The sequence below is a fragment of the Scardinius erythrophthalmus genome (genome assembly GCF_964197995.2).
Source record: "Scardinius erythrophthalmus genome assembly, chromosome: 12".
NCBI classification, from domain to species: domain Eukaryota; kingdom Metazoa; phylum Chordata; class Actinopteri; order Cypriniformes; family Leuciscidae; genus Scardinius; species Scardinius erythrophthalmus.
This window is the reverse complement of record NC_138232.1, coordinates 13,144,489-13,163,181: the sequence shown is the minus strand read 5'-3', so window position 1 is coordinate 13,163,181 and position 18,693 is coordinate 13,144,489. Positions and strand designations below refer to the sequence as shown.

The following is an 18,693-nucleotide window of genomic DNA, read 5'->3' as shown; positions in this document are numbered from 1 at the left end:
CAACCACAAAATCCAAGTTTTTCAGATAAGATAAACTCTATTTATCCATCCAGTAAACAAGAGTCATTTGAATTAAGTATGATCTGTGACATATGAACCTTTGACAGCTATTGAGAAGATTTAACAAAATGAGTTGCAAATTTTTTTCTGAATGTTTATGGGTATTTTTTTTAATATATAAAACTTTGTAGAAATTTAATTAATTAATTAATTAATTTACTTGCTTAAGGAGGCAAGTGCATTCACTTCACCAAAACTCACCTAAAGTTCCGTTTATTTAATTACTCCCGCTATTATACAGCCAGAGGAAACTAGACAGGTATATGCAGTTTGGCATGTCAATTTGGTTTTGGGCACAGCCCAAAAGTATGATCTAACAACAACTGTGACACCACCAGTTTTATACCAGTTTGACAGCAGTACACACCGATCCTCTCCTTGAGGTGCGCTTTTGAAAAAAACACAATTATCTTTAAACGATGACAGGGACATGTTTGGTGCTTTGTTGCTTGCCATCACAAGTGTTGCCTCAGTACAAGGTAAGTCCTGTGTGTTTCAATTAGTTCCAGCTCAGTAGACTCTTGATTCTGCCTTGATGCATTAGATACATTGTATACACAGTAGGCTATTCTTTAGATTCAAGAATTACTTTATAACTCATATCTACTACTATCTAGCTGATGAATGCATAGTGGGAGTGATTGGGGAGCGTGTCCACCTTCCCTGTGTTTATAATGGGGAGAAAAATTTGACCTCCTTCCACTCCTTCTCATCTGAATGGAGAAGAGGAATGAAAATAATGCACACTGCAGTCTGGATAGAGGGACAAGTGGACAATCAAAATGTGTCCCACAGCATCCGGACTACAGTGTCGTCTTTAGCCCCCAAAACTGGAGATTTCTCCATGGAGTTACACGATGTACAATTATCAGACACACATAATTACAGCTTTCATCTTAAGCCTCACGGTGAAAAAAGCAGCTCTCTTTGCACTGTCTGTCTCACCGTAGCAGGTAAGGATAAAATATTTAATGCAACCAGACTATAACTTTGACTTTTTAATTCTAAGCATTTTGGTTTCAAGCATTCAACCTATTTATCTGCATGCAGGCCATTTCAGCCATCCTACTTTATTAAGACAGAATGGAGTGGATGGTGGCGAAACCAGATTGTTTTGCAACTCCAGAGGAGGATTTCCTGCTCCATCCATGTTCTGGCTTGTCAACCATACACAGTGTCCTCCAGAAACATTAGTCACAACATATATAAATGTTCTACCACAGTCTGAACTCTACAACATCACAAGCGTCCTATCCATCAACATATCAGCAGACACAGCCGTAACCTGTGTCATAGAAAACAACCTGCTGAACGAAACTTTAACAGCAACGAGCAGTAAGTACCTCAACAGTTTCTGTAATGGTGGTGGGATTTTTTTGCAAACACCAATAATATGTCAAATATGTTAACAATACGGTAGTCAGAACTTGATTCAGCCTGAGATGTACAGCAAACACAATACAGTGATGAACAATATGAAGACGTGAGTTTTGTGTGTGTGGTCAGTTGGTGTTCGTTCAAGTACATCGGTGGTCCGGCTGTCAGAGCACATGTGGGCATTCAGCGCTGCTCTGTGTGTGGTTGTATTCTTCCTGGTGGCTGCGTCTTTGGGTTTCCAGAAGAAATGGGACCGAGATAGAGAAAGAAAGCAACACAGATGTGGAGGTACCAAAGACCTATTTATATGATGGTCTAACCACTATGTGGATTTGTTATATGACGATCATTTCTTTGTGTTGCAGATGATTCATCTAGCGAGGGCTCTGACATGATTGCGTTCGATTTGGAGCAATGGGCTTCCCTTCCAGAAACAGATGTGTAACACTGTGATTGACTGGAAATGATTCACAGTTTCATAGTCTGAATCAGCTTGAGATTCATGGCACAAACTTCATTCAAGGCCATTGGTTTATACTTTTCTTTCATTGAATATCCTTTTTTTTCCATATAATCAGCTAAACAAAACATGTGCAGCTGAGAAGAATAAAACGTGTCAAGCTAAAAATATGAACTGATCTGAATTCAATATGCAGAGGTGAACAGCTCTGCTCTTTTTGTTTATTTAGTATCAATTTGGATGAAACATTAAATTTGTAGATTACGCAACATGTTGTAAAGAGCTCATAATAACTTGCATAACTTTGCCTGTTTTTCCCGAAGTGGTTAGACAGGTTTGAGCGGAAATGCAGATGAGTTACAGTATTAGTTAGCCTATATAATATGTTCCACTGTTATGTCATTCTCTCTGTTATCTGTTAAGGGGTACTGACTTTAAAAAATTAAAATATATGTAGCAGCACTGATAATAGCAGAAGGACCATTTTAGCACCACAGTTTCATAAACAAAACTTGCTTTTAATCACTGTGTAATATTTTAACTATTGTATTAGAGTCAGTGTAAATGGAAGGCCCCATGAGACAAAATTCATAACTGTATTGTAAATACAATTTTAATTGTTTATAACAGTAACAAAGCGCAAACTGTATTGCACTTGTTCTTGTCAATAATTCAAATATTTTTGCTCTGTTGTAATCCACATTAATACTTTTATTTACCCCGGAAGATAATTACTTTTAAAAGCACAAGAACATGAGTGAAGGTACTTTTTAGGTATTTTAGATTTTTAACTATTTTAACATGCTGAATGTGCAGTATTGTATAGTACAGTTCGGTAACTGTGTTTATCTTGTTTGAGGTTACATGAACATGGATGTTTTCTTCCATTGTCTGTAAATCATTTGTATGTACAATAAGTGAATGTCCTTACATTAAATCAAGACAGATGTCCATGTCATATTGGGAACTGAATAGCTTCAGCAGTTTTAAATAACTCCTAAAGCCCTTACTTTAAATGATCTAAAATGCAACAGTTATCAAACTCACCTATGTCAGCAATTATTCAAAAGCCTCCTCTGACCCATCTTTTGTCAACTTCACCCCTGCATGAAAAGAGAGCGCAGTTACCATGCCAACCCATACAACATTGCACACACTGGTCACAGAGCCAGAAAACACATCTTTGTGAGTAAACCACAGAGATAACAACAACAACAAAAACTCCCATTCCATTCTTAAGAGACCAAGTTCATATTTTTTTATGGATTAAACTATATACACTGGAATTCCTGAATTGTTTGTCTTTCCAATCCTGGAGCAATATTTTTAACTAATTATTTCTTTCATTATTCAGTGCTGCTTACAGTGTTACCTATAATCCAACACAATCTCATGAAAGTGCTTTATTTCTTGTGCCATTTATACGGCAAAAAAAATTTTTGTATGCATATGCTATACGCACTTGCTATGCTACTATGGGTGCGGAGTGCGTGCGTATATGATATGCATATGCAGGCGAAAACTGCGTATCATATGCACGCATAAATAGCATGAGAAATAAAATTTGTGGTATAGATACGCTCTTTCATAAATTAGCCTTGTAACAATTCAATTTAGGCCTACTCCAATAGTTGGTAAAAAAAAAAAAAAACAAGATGCAACTTATATGAAGTAAATATTTTCCAGATAATTTTTTAATCAGTAATACAATGGCAATATAACAGGCAATTATTTTGATTTGAAGATAATTTGTCGTAACCTCAAGCCAGCCTGCCGGAGTGCCTATGATAACCACCAAAGGGTACCCCTCCCTAGTCCCTTACCATTCCATCAGGAACTACATTTCCCATTAACCTTTGCCTGGACACATTATCATGTGATTACATCCACCTGTGTGTCATTAGCTTGTTAAAGGGTTAGTTCACCCAAAAATGAAAATTCTGTCAGTAATTACTCACCCTCATGTTGTTCCAACCCCGTAAGACTTTCGTTCATCTTTGGAACATAAATTAAGATATTTTTGATGAAATCTGAGAGCTGGATCACTCCTCCTGCAGGCTTATGGATACCTTAACTTGCTGGCCCAGAAAATGTATTAAAGACATTGTTAATATAGTCCAAGTGACTCCAGTGGCTCAATCTTAAGTTTATAAAGCGACGAGAATACTCTTTGTGCGCAAAAACAAACAAAAATAACGACTTTATTCCACTTTTCATTTCCTTCTCTCTGGACCTCGAGTCTTTTTACGTAGTGTTTAACGTGTTTTTGCGCACAAAAAGTATTCTCGTCGCTTTATAAACTTAAGATTGAGCCACTGGAGTCACTTGGACTATATTAACAATGTCTTTAATACATTTTCTGGGTTAAGTTATAAAGTTATAGTGTCCATAAGCCTGCAGGAGGAGAGATCCAGCTCTCAGATTTCATCAAAAATATCTTAATTTGTGTTCCGAAGATGAACGAAAGCCTTACGGGGTTGGAACAACATGAGGGTGAGTAATTACTGACAGAATTTTCATTTTTGGGTGAACTAACCCTTTAATGTCTGTGTATGCCCTGTGTTTTCTCTCACTCTTTGCAAAGTAAAAAAAAAATAATGTGTTACACTGCCCTTCTGAGCATTATTTCTGGTTTTCAGTGTCATGTTTTCATCATAGACTGTAAAAAATATGTCTCCCTGAATTTCCCTGTGTCTTGGACTGCTTTTATCTGGATTGCCCTGGGGTTTTGACCCTATGCTTGTTATATGGATTGCGATTACCCTCAATAAAGCTGCGTATGGATCTACAACCCCAAGTCTCGGCACAGTTCCGTAACACTTAATAATATCATGCTTAATATTTTTCTAATGCACCACTTAACCTGTTCAGGAATAACTTTCCAATGTTTTAACCACTATATTAAGATGTTAAAGAAGGAATGAAAGACCTCTTTTATTTATTCCAAATATAATTTTTCATTGTAAGAGCATCAGCAAGAGTACAAATTATGAGGCACTTGCTGTTCAATTAAAACATCTGTTGTGTGATTCCCCACAGTCCACCGATGAAGGCTTCTCTCTAACATCTGCCATGAATCAAGATTTAATGTCCGCTGCAGTGCTTCGTCTGTACGAGTGTTCAGCCCTCCTGAACACTGTTAACGCTGTATAGATCATTCCGTCGCTGTGTAGTGATTGGGATCTGCTGACGCACATCAGCCAAATACTGCAGATCTACAAGCAGAAGAGGAAGAGTATGTTTGCATTATGCTCAAACGGCTCTATATAGCTCACAGTTTAAATACATGTAAAACACTGAACCTCACCTATGTCAGCATATACAACAGATTCCTCTGACCCAGCTTTGGTAATTACCTCCCCCCTGCAAGGAAAGAAGGCACCATTAAAAATAATCTATTCTAATGTATGCATAACCTGTAGTTTATAAGATAGAAAGCACTTACCAAGGGTTAACCACAGAGCTGTGACCCCAGGCCACATAGCTGGCGGTCTCATCTCTTGCTGGTGAAGCAGTGGCCACATATACCTGATTATCTACTGCCCTGTGAAAAGGACACAGACTGTCTTACAGGGGAATGGAGAAGGGAGAACTGAATAGTTCAGGAAGTCTAGGTGGTCTGGGATACTGACCTCCCCCTCTGCAGAAGCTCCCAGTGAGCTGGTCCTGTGGTCATATTGAAGGCACCAGGATATACCAAAAGCTGGCAACCTACATAGACATAAATGTGAAGAAATCACATCAAGCATAAATTATATTTTATTAAAATGTTCACATATAGCAATTTAAGAACTCTCACCTTTCTTGGCATAGATCTGTGCAAGCTCTGCAAACCTGATGTCATAACATATTCCCACACCTATTTTACAAAATGCTGCAAAGAAAGACATAAACTGTGTGACTATACATCTGGGGAGAGCAAATATATAAAGGTAACATTGGAGATGTTTAACAATATTTATATTCTGCCCAATACTGATAAGGCAATAACTGATAAATGACCAATATTGAAATGATAATATAATTTTTTCTAGATACATTTAAAATAAACACAGAAAACTTAAATCAATTGTTTTAAAGGCTATAAGTGAATTTAGGCATCAGAAAAGTATAATGTACAAAACTGAAAATGGATATTCAGATTAAAACTTTCTAAATATTACATATAACAGTGTTTTTTACAAATTAACTAAATGTAAAAATAGGGGAAATAAGTATGCACAAAAATCCAGTATCTTAAAATATATACCCAACATTGATACCGATAAATTTATTAAAAAAAATCTCTAATATTGGCCAATTAGCAATATAGTACCAATCTAACCATAGGTAACATGGTGAAGACTTCTATAACACTCACGTGTTTCAAACATGGATAAACCGTTTCCTGGACTTAGTGTTTCAGACTCTTGAAACCGTATTTTCCCAGGTACATCAATATCAAAGAGGTGAATCTGAAGGAAATGGGGGGGGAGGGTTGTTACGTTTTCTTTAAAGTCTAGTGTTTTTAAGTCTCTTATGGTCACAAAGGTTGCATTTATTCAATCAAAAATACAGTAAAATTGTGAAATATTATTACAATTTAAAAATTAAATGTTTTCTTTTAAATGTACAGTAATTTATTCTATGATAGCAAAGCTGAATTTTCAGCAGCCATTACTCTAGTCTTCAGTCACAGTGTCACATGATCCTTCCTAAATGATTCTAATATTCTGATTTGGAGTTTAAGAAATAGGGCTGTCAAACGATTAATTGCGATTAATCGCATCCAAAATAAAAGTTTGTGTTTACATAATTTATGTCTGTGTACGGAGTATAATTATTTTCTATATATAAATACACACACATGCATATATATATTTAAGAAAATGTGTTATTTATATATAAAATATTTATATATAATATAAATTATATATAATATAAATATATATACACAGTATATACATGCAAATATTTCTTAAATATATACATGCATGTGTGTGTATTTATATATAGAAAATAATTATACACCGTACACACACATGTATTATGTAAAAACAAACTTTTATTTTGGATGCGATTAGTCGCGATTAATCGTTTGACAGCCCTATTAAGAAACATTTCTTCTTATTATTATTGCTGAAAACAATTGTTACTTAATATTTTTGTGTCAACTGTGATAGATTTGTTTAGGATTCTTTGATGAATAGAAAGTTGAGATCTTTAGTAACATTATAACTGTTTTTTTACTGTCACTCACTTTCCTGTGTTTGACAAGCAGCTTTCCATCAGGTCCAAAAACTGAGCAGGTGTTATAGATCTTCCCTCTATCCTCCTCAGGAATGGAACCTACAACATAGACACAATCATGTAAGAGACTAGAAATGAATGGCATCAACCACACTAATGTGCTGGTTTGTGTCTGAGGGTCTCACCTCCCACTAAATAGACCCCACACTCCTTGGCTGCCTCTGACAGCACCTGTGTGGACTCTCCTGGGATCTTCTCAGCATACTCAGCAAAGAACCCGGTTCCATAAGGGGAGTTGAAGCACTCCTACAAAAAACATGGATAAAGGATTATTAAATGTCATATATAAACCAATCTCTAATAGCAATCTAACACATTCATTATGCATCAGTGGTAATGTAGTCAACATTTGAAGAGGATCAAAAAAGTTAATCAAAGTTGTCCTAAGACAAGAACGGGTATTGTTCAAAATCCACGTATAACTTTGAAGAAAGGTTTTGATCCCCTTCAAATGTTGACTACTGTATAATCTAAGATAGAGAATGTAATACTCACAGGTAAAACTACAACTTTTGCACCTTGGCCTGCAGCCTCCTTCACAAGTTGTTGTGCTCTTCCCAAGTTGTCAGCCTTAATCTTTGACACATGTAACTGCACCACAGCCAGACGAAACTCTAGGGGGGCAGAAGATCAAGTTTGTTTATTAGTAGTAGCTCCAGGATAAATGATTCACTCTTACAACTATTTCAACCAGCTGTCTTTTATTTGTTGGATTTTGATTTGGGACTGCACATTTGTACTTTTGTCAAAGCAGATGCAGTCAAAACAAAAAACATGTTTTTAGTTTCATTGTAGGTTTGGGTGACTGAAGTTAAAAGCACAGTCAACGCATGATAAGTAAACTACAACTGTAGACAAAATATATATATTTTTAAAGTGTTTTTAAGTTAAAATATTTGCACATTTAATCAGTCCAGTGTGAACTTCTCAATGCAAAGTGAAATGAGGGATGCAACAATCAGCAAAAAAAATATATGAAATAGTATAATTCGAAGACATAACAATATATGTGAATAATATAAAATATATATATCTACTCACTCGACATTGCCTTAACGATACCTGACATCAGGCTACTGCTCAGAACCACAGACTGTAAAAAAAAAACAGAACAGACAGTAATGTATTGCAGGACACTTTACGCCCACTAAAATACGTTCAAAATAAAAGTCCTCGGACTGCAAAAAAAAAGAAAAAAGTCGGAAGTCATATTTTTCTTCGTGTGTGGATGGATTATGTTTAAATATTCAACAAAGTATGAACACTTACATTTCTTCTCAGTTTATGTGTAATTGATTAAAATTCAGGAAGTTGAAATAACCGCGTATTTGAAAAAATAAAGAAAGAAAGAATGAGTTTGTTTTAAACCTCATCTATCCTATCGGTGGCGCAGTTGAACAAACACCGGTGTTTAAACACAAGAGAGGAAGACGTACCAAAACATGCGTGGTGAAACCACAGACAGTAAAGGGTAAAACTGATATATGCAGAGTTAGTTGTACAGTAAAATAAATGGCTCACTTGCTGATTTCGCTCTAGATCGCTTGCATATTTTGGACGTTGATTATATAGTAACTTGAACCTGAGCAGATGAATCTTAACAAGATCAGTATCCTGACCAAACATGTCTTGGGTAGGTGGTACATGAACTTTTCTAAATCTAAACCAATCATATTTTGTCAGTGTTCTTCAAAATTAGCTGCTTCCATCTTACCACGCACAAGACAAAGTTTAAAGACTGGGGTTGCAGTTCCAGTTCTGCCAGCAAGGACTTTGTCATTGACAGCTTGCATGTTCAAGAGCAAAAATCACAGCACAGAAAACAATCCAGAGGAAGAGGAAGATGAAATTGATGAAGCTGAAATAGAGGAGCTGTTCCAGCAGCAGGTCCTCACTGATATTGGTAAAGAAGACCACAGGATCTTCATTGTTCATCCTGATGTGAAATGGGGCAGCAGAAAGCAGTTTCTGACCACAGGTAAAAAAAAAGAAAAAGAAATTACTATTTGAACTGATTTCAGTTAGTGCATAAATGTGACATTGCAGAATACAGAGTTGTTCCCTTTAACAGCGGCACTTCAGATGGAAGAGGCTGTTGGGCTGGTGAACACTTTACACAAGTGGAGCGTTGTTGACAAGATCATCCTTTCCACCAAGACACCAGAAAATAAAAGGATTTTCGGCAAGGGAAACTTCCAGACTCTTACAGGTATATAGCTTAGGCTACTGGTTTGGAATAAATATATATTTTTGACACAAATTGACATCTTCTCTAATATGCTCTGATACATTGCTAAGAAAAGATCAGAGCTACTCCTGAGGTCACAGCTGTCTTTGTGAACGTGGAGCGTCTTTTACCTTCCTCGGAAGTGAGTATTCAGAGCATGATACTGTTATTGCATACATGCTCACTTCAAAAGCTTCTTAAACTTGTGCACAAAAGAAAATCCATTTATAATTACTATGTGGCTGTGATATTGACATAATAAATTCTACTTTGAATACTATTGTAATAGGAATGTCAGTAACAATGTGTTATTGTGTTTCAGAAAGAATTACAGGAAGCCTGGGGAGTAAAAGTTCTTGATAGATACTCACTTGTTCTGCATATTTTCCGATGTAACGCTAGAACAAAAGAGGCCAAACTGCAGATCTCTTTAGCGGAGATTCCCTTGCACAGGTAAATTATGTTTGCTAGTTCTCTCTTTTTCTTATCAATATTGTTTCCTGATTAAATCAAGAATCCTTTCCTAGCAAACACTTCCGTTCAAAAGTTTAAGGTTAGTACTTCTTTTTAATTTTGAATTAAGATTCTTATGCTCACTAAGGCTGCATTTATGTGATCAAAAATATTACATATTGCATTTATTATTACAATTTACTGTTTAAATGTATTCCTTTAATGGCAAAGCAGTATTTACAGCAGCCATTACTCCAGTCTTTAGTGTCACATGATCCTTCAGATTTATAATATGCTGATTTGGTGTAAGAAACATTTCTTAATATCAATATAAAAAAACAGTTGAGCTGCTTAATATTTTTGTGGAAACTGTTATACATTTTTTTCAGATTTTTTTGATGAGTAGAAAGTTCAAAAGAACAGCATTTATTTGAAAAAGAAATCTTTTGAAACATTATAAATGTCTTTACTGTCACTTTTGATCAATTTAATGCATCCTTGCTGGAAAAAAAGTTTGAATTTCTTATTAAAAATTATTTACGGTAGTGTACCTTGCGACACAATGAAAGCCAGTTTTATTTTGTCCAGTTTGCTGATTATTAGTCTGGTTCATATTACACTAATAAGTAACACCAAACACAGATTTAACATATTTTTTCTGTTTGAACGCAATAAGATCACGTCTGAGAAATGAAATGGCAAACTTAGACCAGCAAGGTGGCGGCTCAAGGTACATTATGGGCTCAGGTAAGGAAACTGTTAAATTTAATCCAGGGACATTTTTAATCCCAGGTTAATGTATTTAACTGGAACTAAATGTTGTCTGCAGGTGAAACCTTGTATGAAATGCAACAGCGATTGTTGAAGGAGCGAGAGCTGAAGATCCGATCGGCCCTGGAGCGACTTAGGAAGAAGAGGCACCTGCTGCGCTCCCAGCGCAAACACAAAGACTTTCCTACCATCTCTGTCATGGGCTACACCAACTGTGGTGAGGTTTGGATAAATATTAATTTGCTAATCTGTTATATGAGATTGTAAGAAACGCATTAATAGTCTATGTTTCTGAAGGTAAAACAACTCTGATTAAAGCACTGACTGGAGATGCTGGTCTTCAGCCTAAAGACCAGCTCTTTGCCACCCTGGATGTTACGGTACATGCCGGACAGCTGCCAAGTCACATGACTGTACTGTTTGTAGACACCATTGGCTTTTTGTCCCAGCTCCCTCACCAGCTTATTGACTCTTTCTCTGCCACACTGGAGGATGTGACACAATCTGTATGTACCCAAAACACAACACTAAAAAGCTTTTTTATTTTTAGCGATGTCATAGAAAATTTGGTAACAGCTTGATGTATAATGCATTTTTTAAGGTATTCATAATGTATGTTACAATGCATTCACTAATCTAGATACATTTATATAGATCAGTGAATGCATTATACTTTTTCAGAAATAATTGTAACCAAAGTTAAAATGCATCATTATACTATGTGCACATTACTTGTTACATCTGAAATTGGTTGTTTGTCATGTGTTTTAATGCATTATAGTTTCCAAAGGACATGATACTGTATATAAAGGCTTTAGTAAAGTGTTACCGAAGTTTTAACACCCTCTCCTTTTTGCAGGACCTCATAATTCATGTGAGAGACATCAGTCATCCAGAAACTGTGAATCAAAAGGCCAATGTACTGAATGTCCTAAAGAATCTTCAGATTCCAGAAAGACTACTCAACTCCATAATAGAGGTGCACAATAAGATTGACCTCATTGAAGGGTGAGAGACAAAGTCATTTAGTAAGGAATAGTCATATACGGTGCTATGCATAAGTTTAGACACCCATGCTAAAGTTGACTAAAAAGAGGAATAAAAAATCATCTTTTGGAAATTGAACTTAATGCCTTAATTGAAAAAATAGGAAAAATCCAAACATTAAGGACAGCAATTTTCTTTGTGAATGAATAATGTATCGTAAATAAATAAATGTTCTTCCTTAAAATACAGGGTGCATAAGTTTGGACACCCCTATGTTAAATTCCCATAGAGGCAGGCAGATTTTAATTTTTAAAGGCCAGTTACTTCATGGATCCAGGATACTATGCATCCTGATAAAGTTCCCTTGGCCTTTGGAATTAAAATAGCCCCACATCATCACATAACCTTCACCATACCTAGAGATTGGCATGGTTTTATTTCAGTTAGCCTAATAGCTAGTTTGATTTGCATTGAGAGATGATCTTATGGAAAGTACTCCATGCCAAAGGGGTGTCCAAACTTATGCACCCTGTATTTTAAGGAAGAACATTTATTTATTTACGATACATTATTCATTCACAAAGAAAATTGGTGTCCTTAAAGGTTGGATTTTTCCTAATTTTTTAAATTAAGGCATTAAGTTCAATTTCCAAAAGATGATTTTTTTATTCCTCTTTTTAGTCAGCTTTAGCATGGGTGTCTAAACTTATGCATAGCACTGTAATTAATTTGGTAACGCTTTATTTTAAGGTGACGTAGTTACATTGTACTTACTAAAATAAGTACTAAGTAATATTAATTAACTACATGTACTTACTATAGGGTTAGGGTTTGGTTTAGTTAAGTGTAAATATAACTTACTGTTAATATAGTAAGTACATATAGTAACGTGTAACTATGTCACCATAAAGTAAAGTGTTACCATTAATTTTATTATTAGTGGAGCTTGCTAAAACAATCAATATTGCTGATACTATTTTCAAACCCTAAGTATTAAACTTCCAAACATAACTCGCCTTGAATTTTACGCTACAGTTGTAAATGATGACTTATATAATGTGACTTGAAGATTTCAATTTTTCTTTTTTTAAAACCACTTACACTTTAGTAACCACATAGCAACTCCCAGGCAATGACATTTTGCATGAGTGAGATATTTTATTTTTTATTATTATTTAATAAATATGTTTTATATACATTTTACAGATACGAGGCCAGTGATCCTGAGGTTATCCCCATATCAGCTCTTAAACAGCATGGACTGGAGGTCTTAAAAGAAAAGATTGAAGAAGCTGTTGTTAAGTATACCGGAAAACAAACAATGACCCTCAAGGTGCAGCTCAACACCCCTCAATTAGCGTGAGTTAAGTAAAAATGAATAATGGATTCAATTATTTTATCCACAGACTTGCTAATGTGTTGCCCTTTGCCCTTTACAGTTGGCTGTATAAGGAGGCGACGGTTCAGGCGGTAGATGATGTTGGAGATGACTGCACCGCCAATGTCAAAGTCATCATTAGCCAAGCTGCATATGGCCGATACAGGAAGCGGTTTCAGGTCACCTAGTAACAGCTGGCCCCTGTTGCACAGCCAGAACGACATCGTCCAAAATAATTCACACAATAATGATGTGTAAATATTTATTTGCTTGTATATTTAAAATCTATATTTTACTACAATAAATCTGACATTAGGAAGCAAAGTTGCTTTGTGTTAATATAAACAATATTCTTCTAAAATTCATGTATTTTGTCTATCAAATTTTTTTTATTAAGCAGCATGATACAGTAAAAGGCCTGTGTAAACACATTGAGGATTAAATATTGCACTAACATTTAGGCATTGACCTGCATTCTTAGCCAGGTTCACACTGTACGATTTTGGCCACGATTTGACCATCTGAGACTAATTTTGTGAATCCTAAAAAATTCCTCAGATCCTAGGCCAAAATCTGAAGTCTTTATTCGCTAGTTTGACATGTTCGACAGCCAATTAATGACCATTGCGATCAAATTTGACCTCAGACGAAATTCTGGCAGTGGCTTCTCCTACAACATCGTCAAATCAGAAACCGATAGGAGCGCCGAACCTGATGACAACAAACCACCACTTGCTCCACACATCGTCTTCCTTTCTTCCAGTTTTCTTTTCAAGAGAAGCCATGATTAAAATTAACGCTAGAGATTGTTTTTGTTTGCTAGTCATCATTTCAATCCTGCATGAAATGCAGATCACAGTCACCGCCCTGCTGAAATTTACTAGCTAAAAAGTAGCCAAACCCCTCTAAAACCAGCCTGGGATGCAGGAGCAGGATGAGCTTGCTTGCGTGCCTCCGGGTTTTAACGCATCTTGACTGCCGTAAATTCTGACGTTAATCACAACTGAGATCCTTACAGGGAGGATCATGTTTGTACAGTCTGACTGACAAGCAACAGTCATTAAGGACTATTATAAATCGTACAGTGTGTACCTGCCTTTAGGTTGTAAACCTGGGTTTGTGAACAACGCCTAAAAGACCTTGCATCTGAGCACTTTGTGCTTCAACAGCTCCTTGATTACAGCAGTTTGTTGTTGAGTGCAATAACAAGAGAGCAAAATGGGACAGGTCCAATGAAGTCACCCGCTATTATGTTTAGACTTGTGCGTTCATCTCCTGGTTTCTGATCTTCTAGCCATTTCCTCACACAGTTCCAATTCTCCAGGGTCAGAGTTTGGAGAGATGTCCGAGGGTGCGAGGCGATGAAGCATCGATCTGTCGTCAAATTCAGGCCTGCTACGAAAAACCCCTCTGCGCAATAGAAATATTTTGATCAGAGACCAGATATTTAAGACCAGTACATGGAACCATCTTTTTCTTTTTTTTTCAAAAGCTTCTCTCACCAGGTCGACCATGCTGTTTTTTGCATTCAAGATACTGGATCAGCTCTTCTGCATCAGGCTTATTGGCCCAAAGGTACGGGATAGCATACCACAATTCCACATGGCGTAATACTGACTGATCCTCCTCATATGATAGAACCACTTGATAGCCTGATGTCCACAGGCTCCGCAATGTCAGTGGGAACTCCTTTAAAAATATGAAAGTGACAGTGACTTGGAAGGCCAAGTTTGGTAACCCATACTCAGAATTTATCCTCTGCATTTAATTAATCCAAGTTAGCACACACATATTAGGAGTAGTGAGTTGTGAACACACACACGCTGCAAACCGTGGACCCACAAACACACGGAGCTGTGGGAAGACATTTGCTGCAGTGCCCGGGGAGCGATTGGGGGTTTGGTGCCTTGCTCAAGGACACCTCAGTCATTTCCTGCCGGTATTGAGAGTCGAACCCGCAACCTTTGGGTTACCAGTCTGACTCTATAACCATTTTTAATCCCAGGTTAATGTATTTAACTGAAAAGTTTGGAATATATATATATTTTTTTTAAGATTTAGTTTTTGTCTTTATTATGATCGGACAGTAATTATACAGGAAGTAAAGTGGGACAGAGAGATGGGATCAGGAATTTTTTTTATGTTTTTGAAAGGTTGCTGACCAGGGCTGCATTTATTTAATCAAAAATACAGCAAAAACAGTAATGTTGACAATAATATTGAACATACAATTGTACAATAAAATATCTGGATTATTTATTTTATATTTTAAAATGAAATTTATTCTTGTCATCGCAAAGCTGAATTTTCAGCATCACGACTCCAGTCTTCAGTGCCACGTGATCCTTCAGAAATCATTCTGATATGCTGATTTGGTGTTCATTTATTATCCGTTATTATTGGTGCTAATTTATTATCAATTATTATTGAACTATATTAATGTTGAATATAGTTTTTGTCCTTTAATTTTTTAGTTTTTTGTGATGAATAAAAAGTTGAAAAGAACAGCATATTAGAATGATTTCTGAAGGATCATGTGACACTGACAACTGGAGTAAAGGCTGCTGAATATTTAGCTTTGCATCACAGAAATAATTTACATTTTAAAAGAGATGAAAACAGAACACAGTTCTTTTACAATATTACTGGTTTTTCTGTATTTTTGATGCAGCCTTGGTAAACCTGCCAGACTTCTTTCAAACACATTAAAAATTGTAATTATTCTCATCTTTTGACCTGTAGAGTATTAATCATACAATCAGAATGATATTAAGGAAAAACGTTGTTGTGTTTGAAATTCCACATGGTTTCTTACATTGCGAGGGCACAGCTTAGGACCAAAGATTTTCTTCAGAGAATAGATGAATTCCTCATGCAGTTTATGATCCAACCCTTCAAAATGTCTACAAGCCAGAATGACGATTTCTTTGGGATGAGATTCAAGCCATGAAGCAACTGTCTGTAGAGTTTTCTATAAAACAGAACATGTTGATAAAGCAAAAAAATACGCAAAATAAAGAATAAAATGGCAGGCTTATATCGCTAATTCATCTTAACTTGTGCATATACTTACAATGACGGTCGCATGTGTGTAAATGACATGAGTGAAGTAAAGCTCTTTGGAAGAATCATACTGTTTATGGGCAATTCGAAGATCAAAGTATCGAATGCCTGCTGTAAGCTGCTCCACAATGTCTTGCACCTGCTTGAAATAGGCTACAATAAGGGGCTTTGATACGATGTTACAAATACATTTCTCATGTAAGAATGCCTGAATTTTTACAAATATTGACACTGAGCACAATGGGAGAAACACTTGTTGTATCTCTATTATGAAATATTAGGCATTTTATGAAGTCAAAATAATTCAATATTTGAGGTAAATGCCTGCCTGAGTAGTGGCCCATCTGTAAATAGCTGGTCGGGTGAAACAGCAGAAAAGTCCATCCAGCAACCTGAAGGTGTCTGACTCAGACCGGAGCAGAGGAGAAGTGATATCCAAACAGTAGCTCATTGCATCATGGCTACCTGAAAACAAATGTTTTGGAAAGAATTAAACTTAACATTTCCTATCCCTGTGAATTTTGTGGATAGGAAAAAGAGACTATAGCTTGCATCTGTTTTATTACTGTATCTACTCAAGATTATTTAGAAAAGATAAAGAAATGTAATAGAAAACTGTTTTTGATGTGTGTTTTCAGAATGATAATTTGGAGAGTAAAGAACAATTTATTATGCAGTAATTTATATAATAATGGTAGGACAAATAAAATGTAGGATGGGACTTGATTTTGTCCATCTCATTTGCTATTGCTTTGATCCCAAGTGATTGACAGGTGGCCCCGCCCTCGTGCCACTAATCACGTCATCAGAGAAGAGCCGTGTAGGTGGGGGAAGTTATTTTGGTTAAAGATTATGAGGGCAGATTAACTTAAATAATGATGTTCACGGATAAATCATTTAGCCTATAATAAATCCGGTAGTATTTGTTAATAGTAAAGTATCCGACATCCCATAGATTAGAATCTTTTTTCTTCGATTCCTCGAAAAAAAGAATCGTGGATTTTGATATCATGGTGACTTTAAAGCAGGGGCGTAGTTTGTGGGGGGGTTGGGGGGGAGATAACCCCCCCCAATATTTAAATCTATGCATTACAACCCCCCCAATATTTATACCATGATCACATGAAAAATATGCAGACCCAAATTTCAACCCCCCCAATGTTCAAACCAAATCTACACCCTTGCTTTAAAGAAATGTTAAAATATCAAAAATGGCATAATATGCTTAAATAATAACATTTAAAATAATAACATAATTAACATAATAACAACAGGTTTTACATGTATTTAAAAAAAAAAAAAAAAAACTTTCCTTGTCGTTCCCGTTCCACTGGGGCTCACTCACCTGGTATTGAGAGATTTGTTAAAGGGACATCCCACAGTTTCTCTGGCAAACATGACATCCATTCCTCGTATTTCATTTCAGCCTCTTTAATGTGATCCATCAGTTTACCGGAGTGTATTCCAGTAGCCTACGCTAGCTCTTCACAAATGCCTCTGGATACGTTATAAAACAAAATGAGTTGATCAGCTGAAACCGTCCGTGTTTGAGCGAAACAACAGATAACACGCCATCGATAACGAGGCTCAAAGCCCAACTCTTTTTAAATGTATAACTACATCTGTTAGTGAACTCCTTTTTCTACGAAAATAAAAGTATTTTGGACGTGTTATGATTGACATGAAAGACTCATGACGTGTTCGCTCTGTATTTCCTTGTTCCTTGCTGCTTCAGTCTCTCGCGCTTAGGCTACAGCTCATTGCAGAACGGCTCTTTCGTTCATGAGTTGTTAAAACCGCCCAAAAAACACATTTTCCTTTACTTGATAGAATTCTTGGTCATTCCTGTTCTGCCCCGTCATATAGCCTGTCTAGATATAGCCTACAGCTATCGGTAAAAATAAAAATTCGTACAAAAAAATGTAAAGTAGCCTAGACTCAAAGCTGTCAACCCAATGATCATTGTCTACGCTCCTTTTTCCAGCCTGTTGTTTAATTTATTTATTTTTGACCATAAACAAGTTTTACCAGAACATGAATACCTTTAGACATAGGCCTACTGTGACAACACAATATTCATTTTTTAGTTTCATTTTCTTTTCCTTTCTCTCTAATTATTCCAACCTGCGGTTTGGAAATCTGGTGACCTTTCATCATTTTATCATCTTTGAGCTGGAAAGAGACACAAACCCCCATTATCAAAGGTTAACTTTGACTAAAGGCTTTCAGCAGAGTACATAATCAATAGAACAAAGCATAGTTAAACACCGCTTTCTATGTCAGCTAATTCTTGCTCTCTCTTGTACGCTTCTTCTGTTTGGGTGCTGATAGAATCAGAGAATCCCTCAGTATTAATAACTCACCTGTTGTTATTCATTTTACACTGAAACTCAAACACAACATAAATATTACTATACATAATGTTACGTATTTAATTGCATTAGGTATTTATTCTTTGGATAAATTAGGGCTAGTCTCAAAACTAAAATAACTTTTCCAAAACCAGAAAGACAGATTCAAACCATCAACAACAAACATTAAACCAGACGAGCCTGAAGGGCTTTGCCAAATTTGGTGGATATTGAAATCTTTTTAAGGAATTAAGACAAAATAAATAAATAAAAATGT

The 18,693-nt window shown here is 36.1% G+C and overlaps 3 protein-coding genes across 6 annotated transcripts; 1 reads left to right on the top strand and 2 right to left on the bottom strand.

The window, feature by feature from the left end:
• Positions 1-303: 303 nt before the first annotated feature.
• nit2 (nitrilase family, member 2) lies at positions 304-9,273 on the bottom strand. 4 transcript variants are annotated; one of them, XR_014031226.1, is made up of 12 exons: positions 8,228-8,346; positions 7,682-7,800; positions 7,312-7,432; positions 7,137-7,225; positions 6,258-6,351; positions 5,697-5,771; positions 5,530-5,608; positions 5,343-5,441; positions 5,205-5,260; positions 4,900-5,112; positions 2,945-3,000; positions 304-1,665 (listed from the first exon to the last, which is right to left on the bottom strand). XR_014031226.1 is itself a non-coding variant. In XM_081380972.1 (11 exons), the coding sequence occupies exons 1-11, from the start codon at positions 8,964-8,966 to the stop codon at positions 5,018-5,020; spliced, it is 945 nt and encodes a 314-aa protein (XP_081237098.1). In that variant the 5' UTR covers positions 8,967-9,273; the 3' UTR covers positions 4,471-5,017. The 4 variants fall into 4 exon arrangements, 2 of the variants coding, with proteins under 2 accessions (XP_081237098.1, XP_081237097.1); XR_014031227.1 differs by having other exon boundaries at positions 1,047-3,000; positions 8,228-8,310; XM_081380972.1 differs by lacking the exons at positions 304-1,665; positions 2,945-3,000 and adding an exon at positions 8,901-9,273 and having other exon boundaries at positions 4,471-5,112; positions 8,228-8,279.
• gtpbp6 (GTP binding protein 6 (putative)) lies at positions 8,978-13,366 on the top strand (the record flags this gene model as incomplete). Its single annotated transcript, XM_081380970.1, has 10 exons — positions 8,978-9,164; positions 9,258-9,395; positions 9,485-9,555; positions 9,736-9,866; positions 10,543-10,613; positions 10,696-10,854; positions 10,935-11,143; positions 11,497-11,645; positions 12,831-12,983; positions 13,064-13,366. The coding sequence occupies 10 exons, from the start codon at positions 8,978-8,980 to the stop codon at positions 13,188-13,190; spliced, it is 1,395 nt and encodes a 464-aa protein (XP_081237096.1). The 3' UTR covers positions 13,191-13,366.
• On the bottom strand, positions 13,252-18,143 carry plcxd1.2 (phospholipase C, X domain containing 1, tandem duplicate 2). The gene is made up of 6 exons (XM_081380973.1): positions 17,411-18,143; positions 16,394-16,530; positions 16,076-16,204; positions 15,818-15,973; positions 14,505-14,691; positions 13,252-14,412 (listed from the first exon to the last, which is right to left on the bottom strand). The coding sequence occupies exons 1-6, from the start codon at positions 17,508-17,510 to the stop codon at positions 14,180-14,182; spliced, it is 942 nt and encodes a 313-aa protein (XP_081237099.1). The 5' UTR covers positions 17,511-18,143; the 3' UTR covers positions 13,252-14,179.
• Between the last annotated feature and the right edge of the window lie 550 nt (positions 18,144-18,693).

Bases quoted from the DNA above. Each gene is read 5' to 3' on its own strand.
- nit2 (XM_081380971.1), bottom strand. From the start codon at position 8,812: ATGTTTGGTCAGGATACTGATCTTGTTAAGATTCATCTGCTCAGGTTC. The intron at 7,801-8,227 runs GTGAGTAGATAT...CTGCCCCCCTAG, and splicing joins TATCGTTAAGGCAATGTCGA to AGTTTCGTCTGGCTGTGGTG. The intron at 5,609-5,696 runs GTGAGAGTTCTT...ATGTCTATGTAG, and splicing joins ACAGATCTATGCCAAGAAAG to GTTGCCAGCTTTTGGTATAT.
- plcxd1.2 (XM_081380973.1), bottom strand. From the start codon at position 17,510: ATGGATCACATTAAAGAGGCTGAAATGAAATACGAGGAATGGATGTCA. The intron at 16,205-16,393 runs GCAGGCATTTAC...TATTTCAAGCAG, and splicing joins ACAGATGGGCCACTACTCAG to GTGCAAGACATTGTGGAGCA. The intron at 14,692-15,817 runs GTAAGAAACCAT...ATATTTTTAAAG, and splicing joins CTAAGCTGTGCCCTCGCAAT to GAGTTCCCACTGACATTGCG.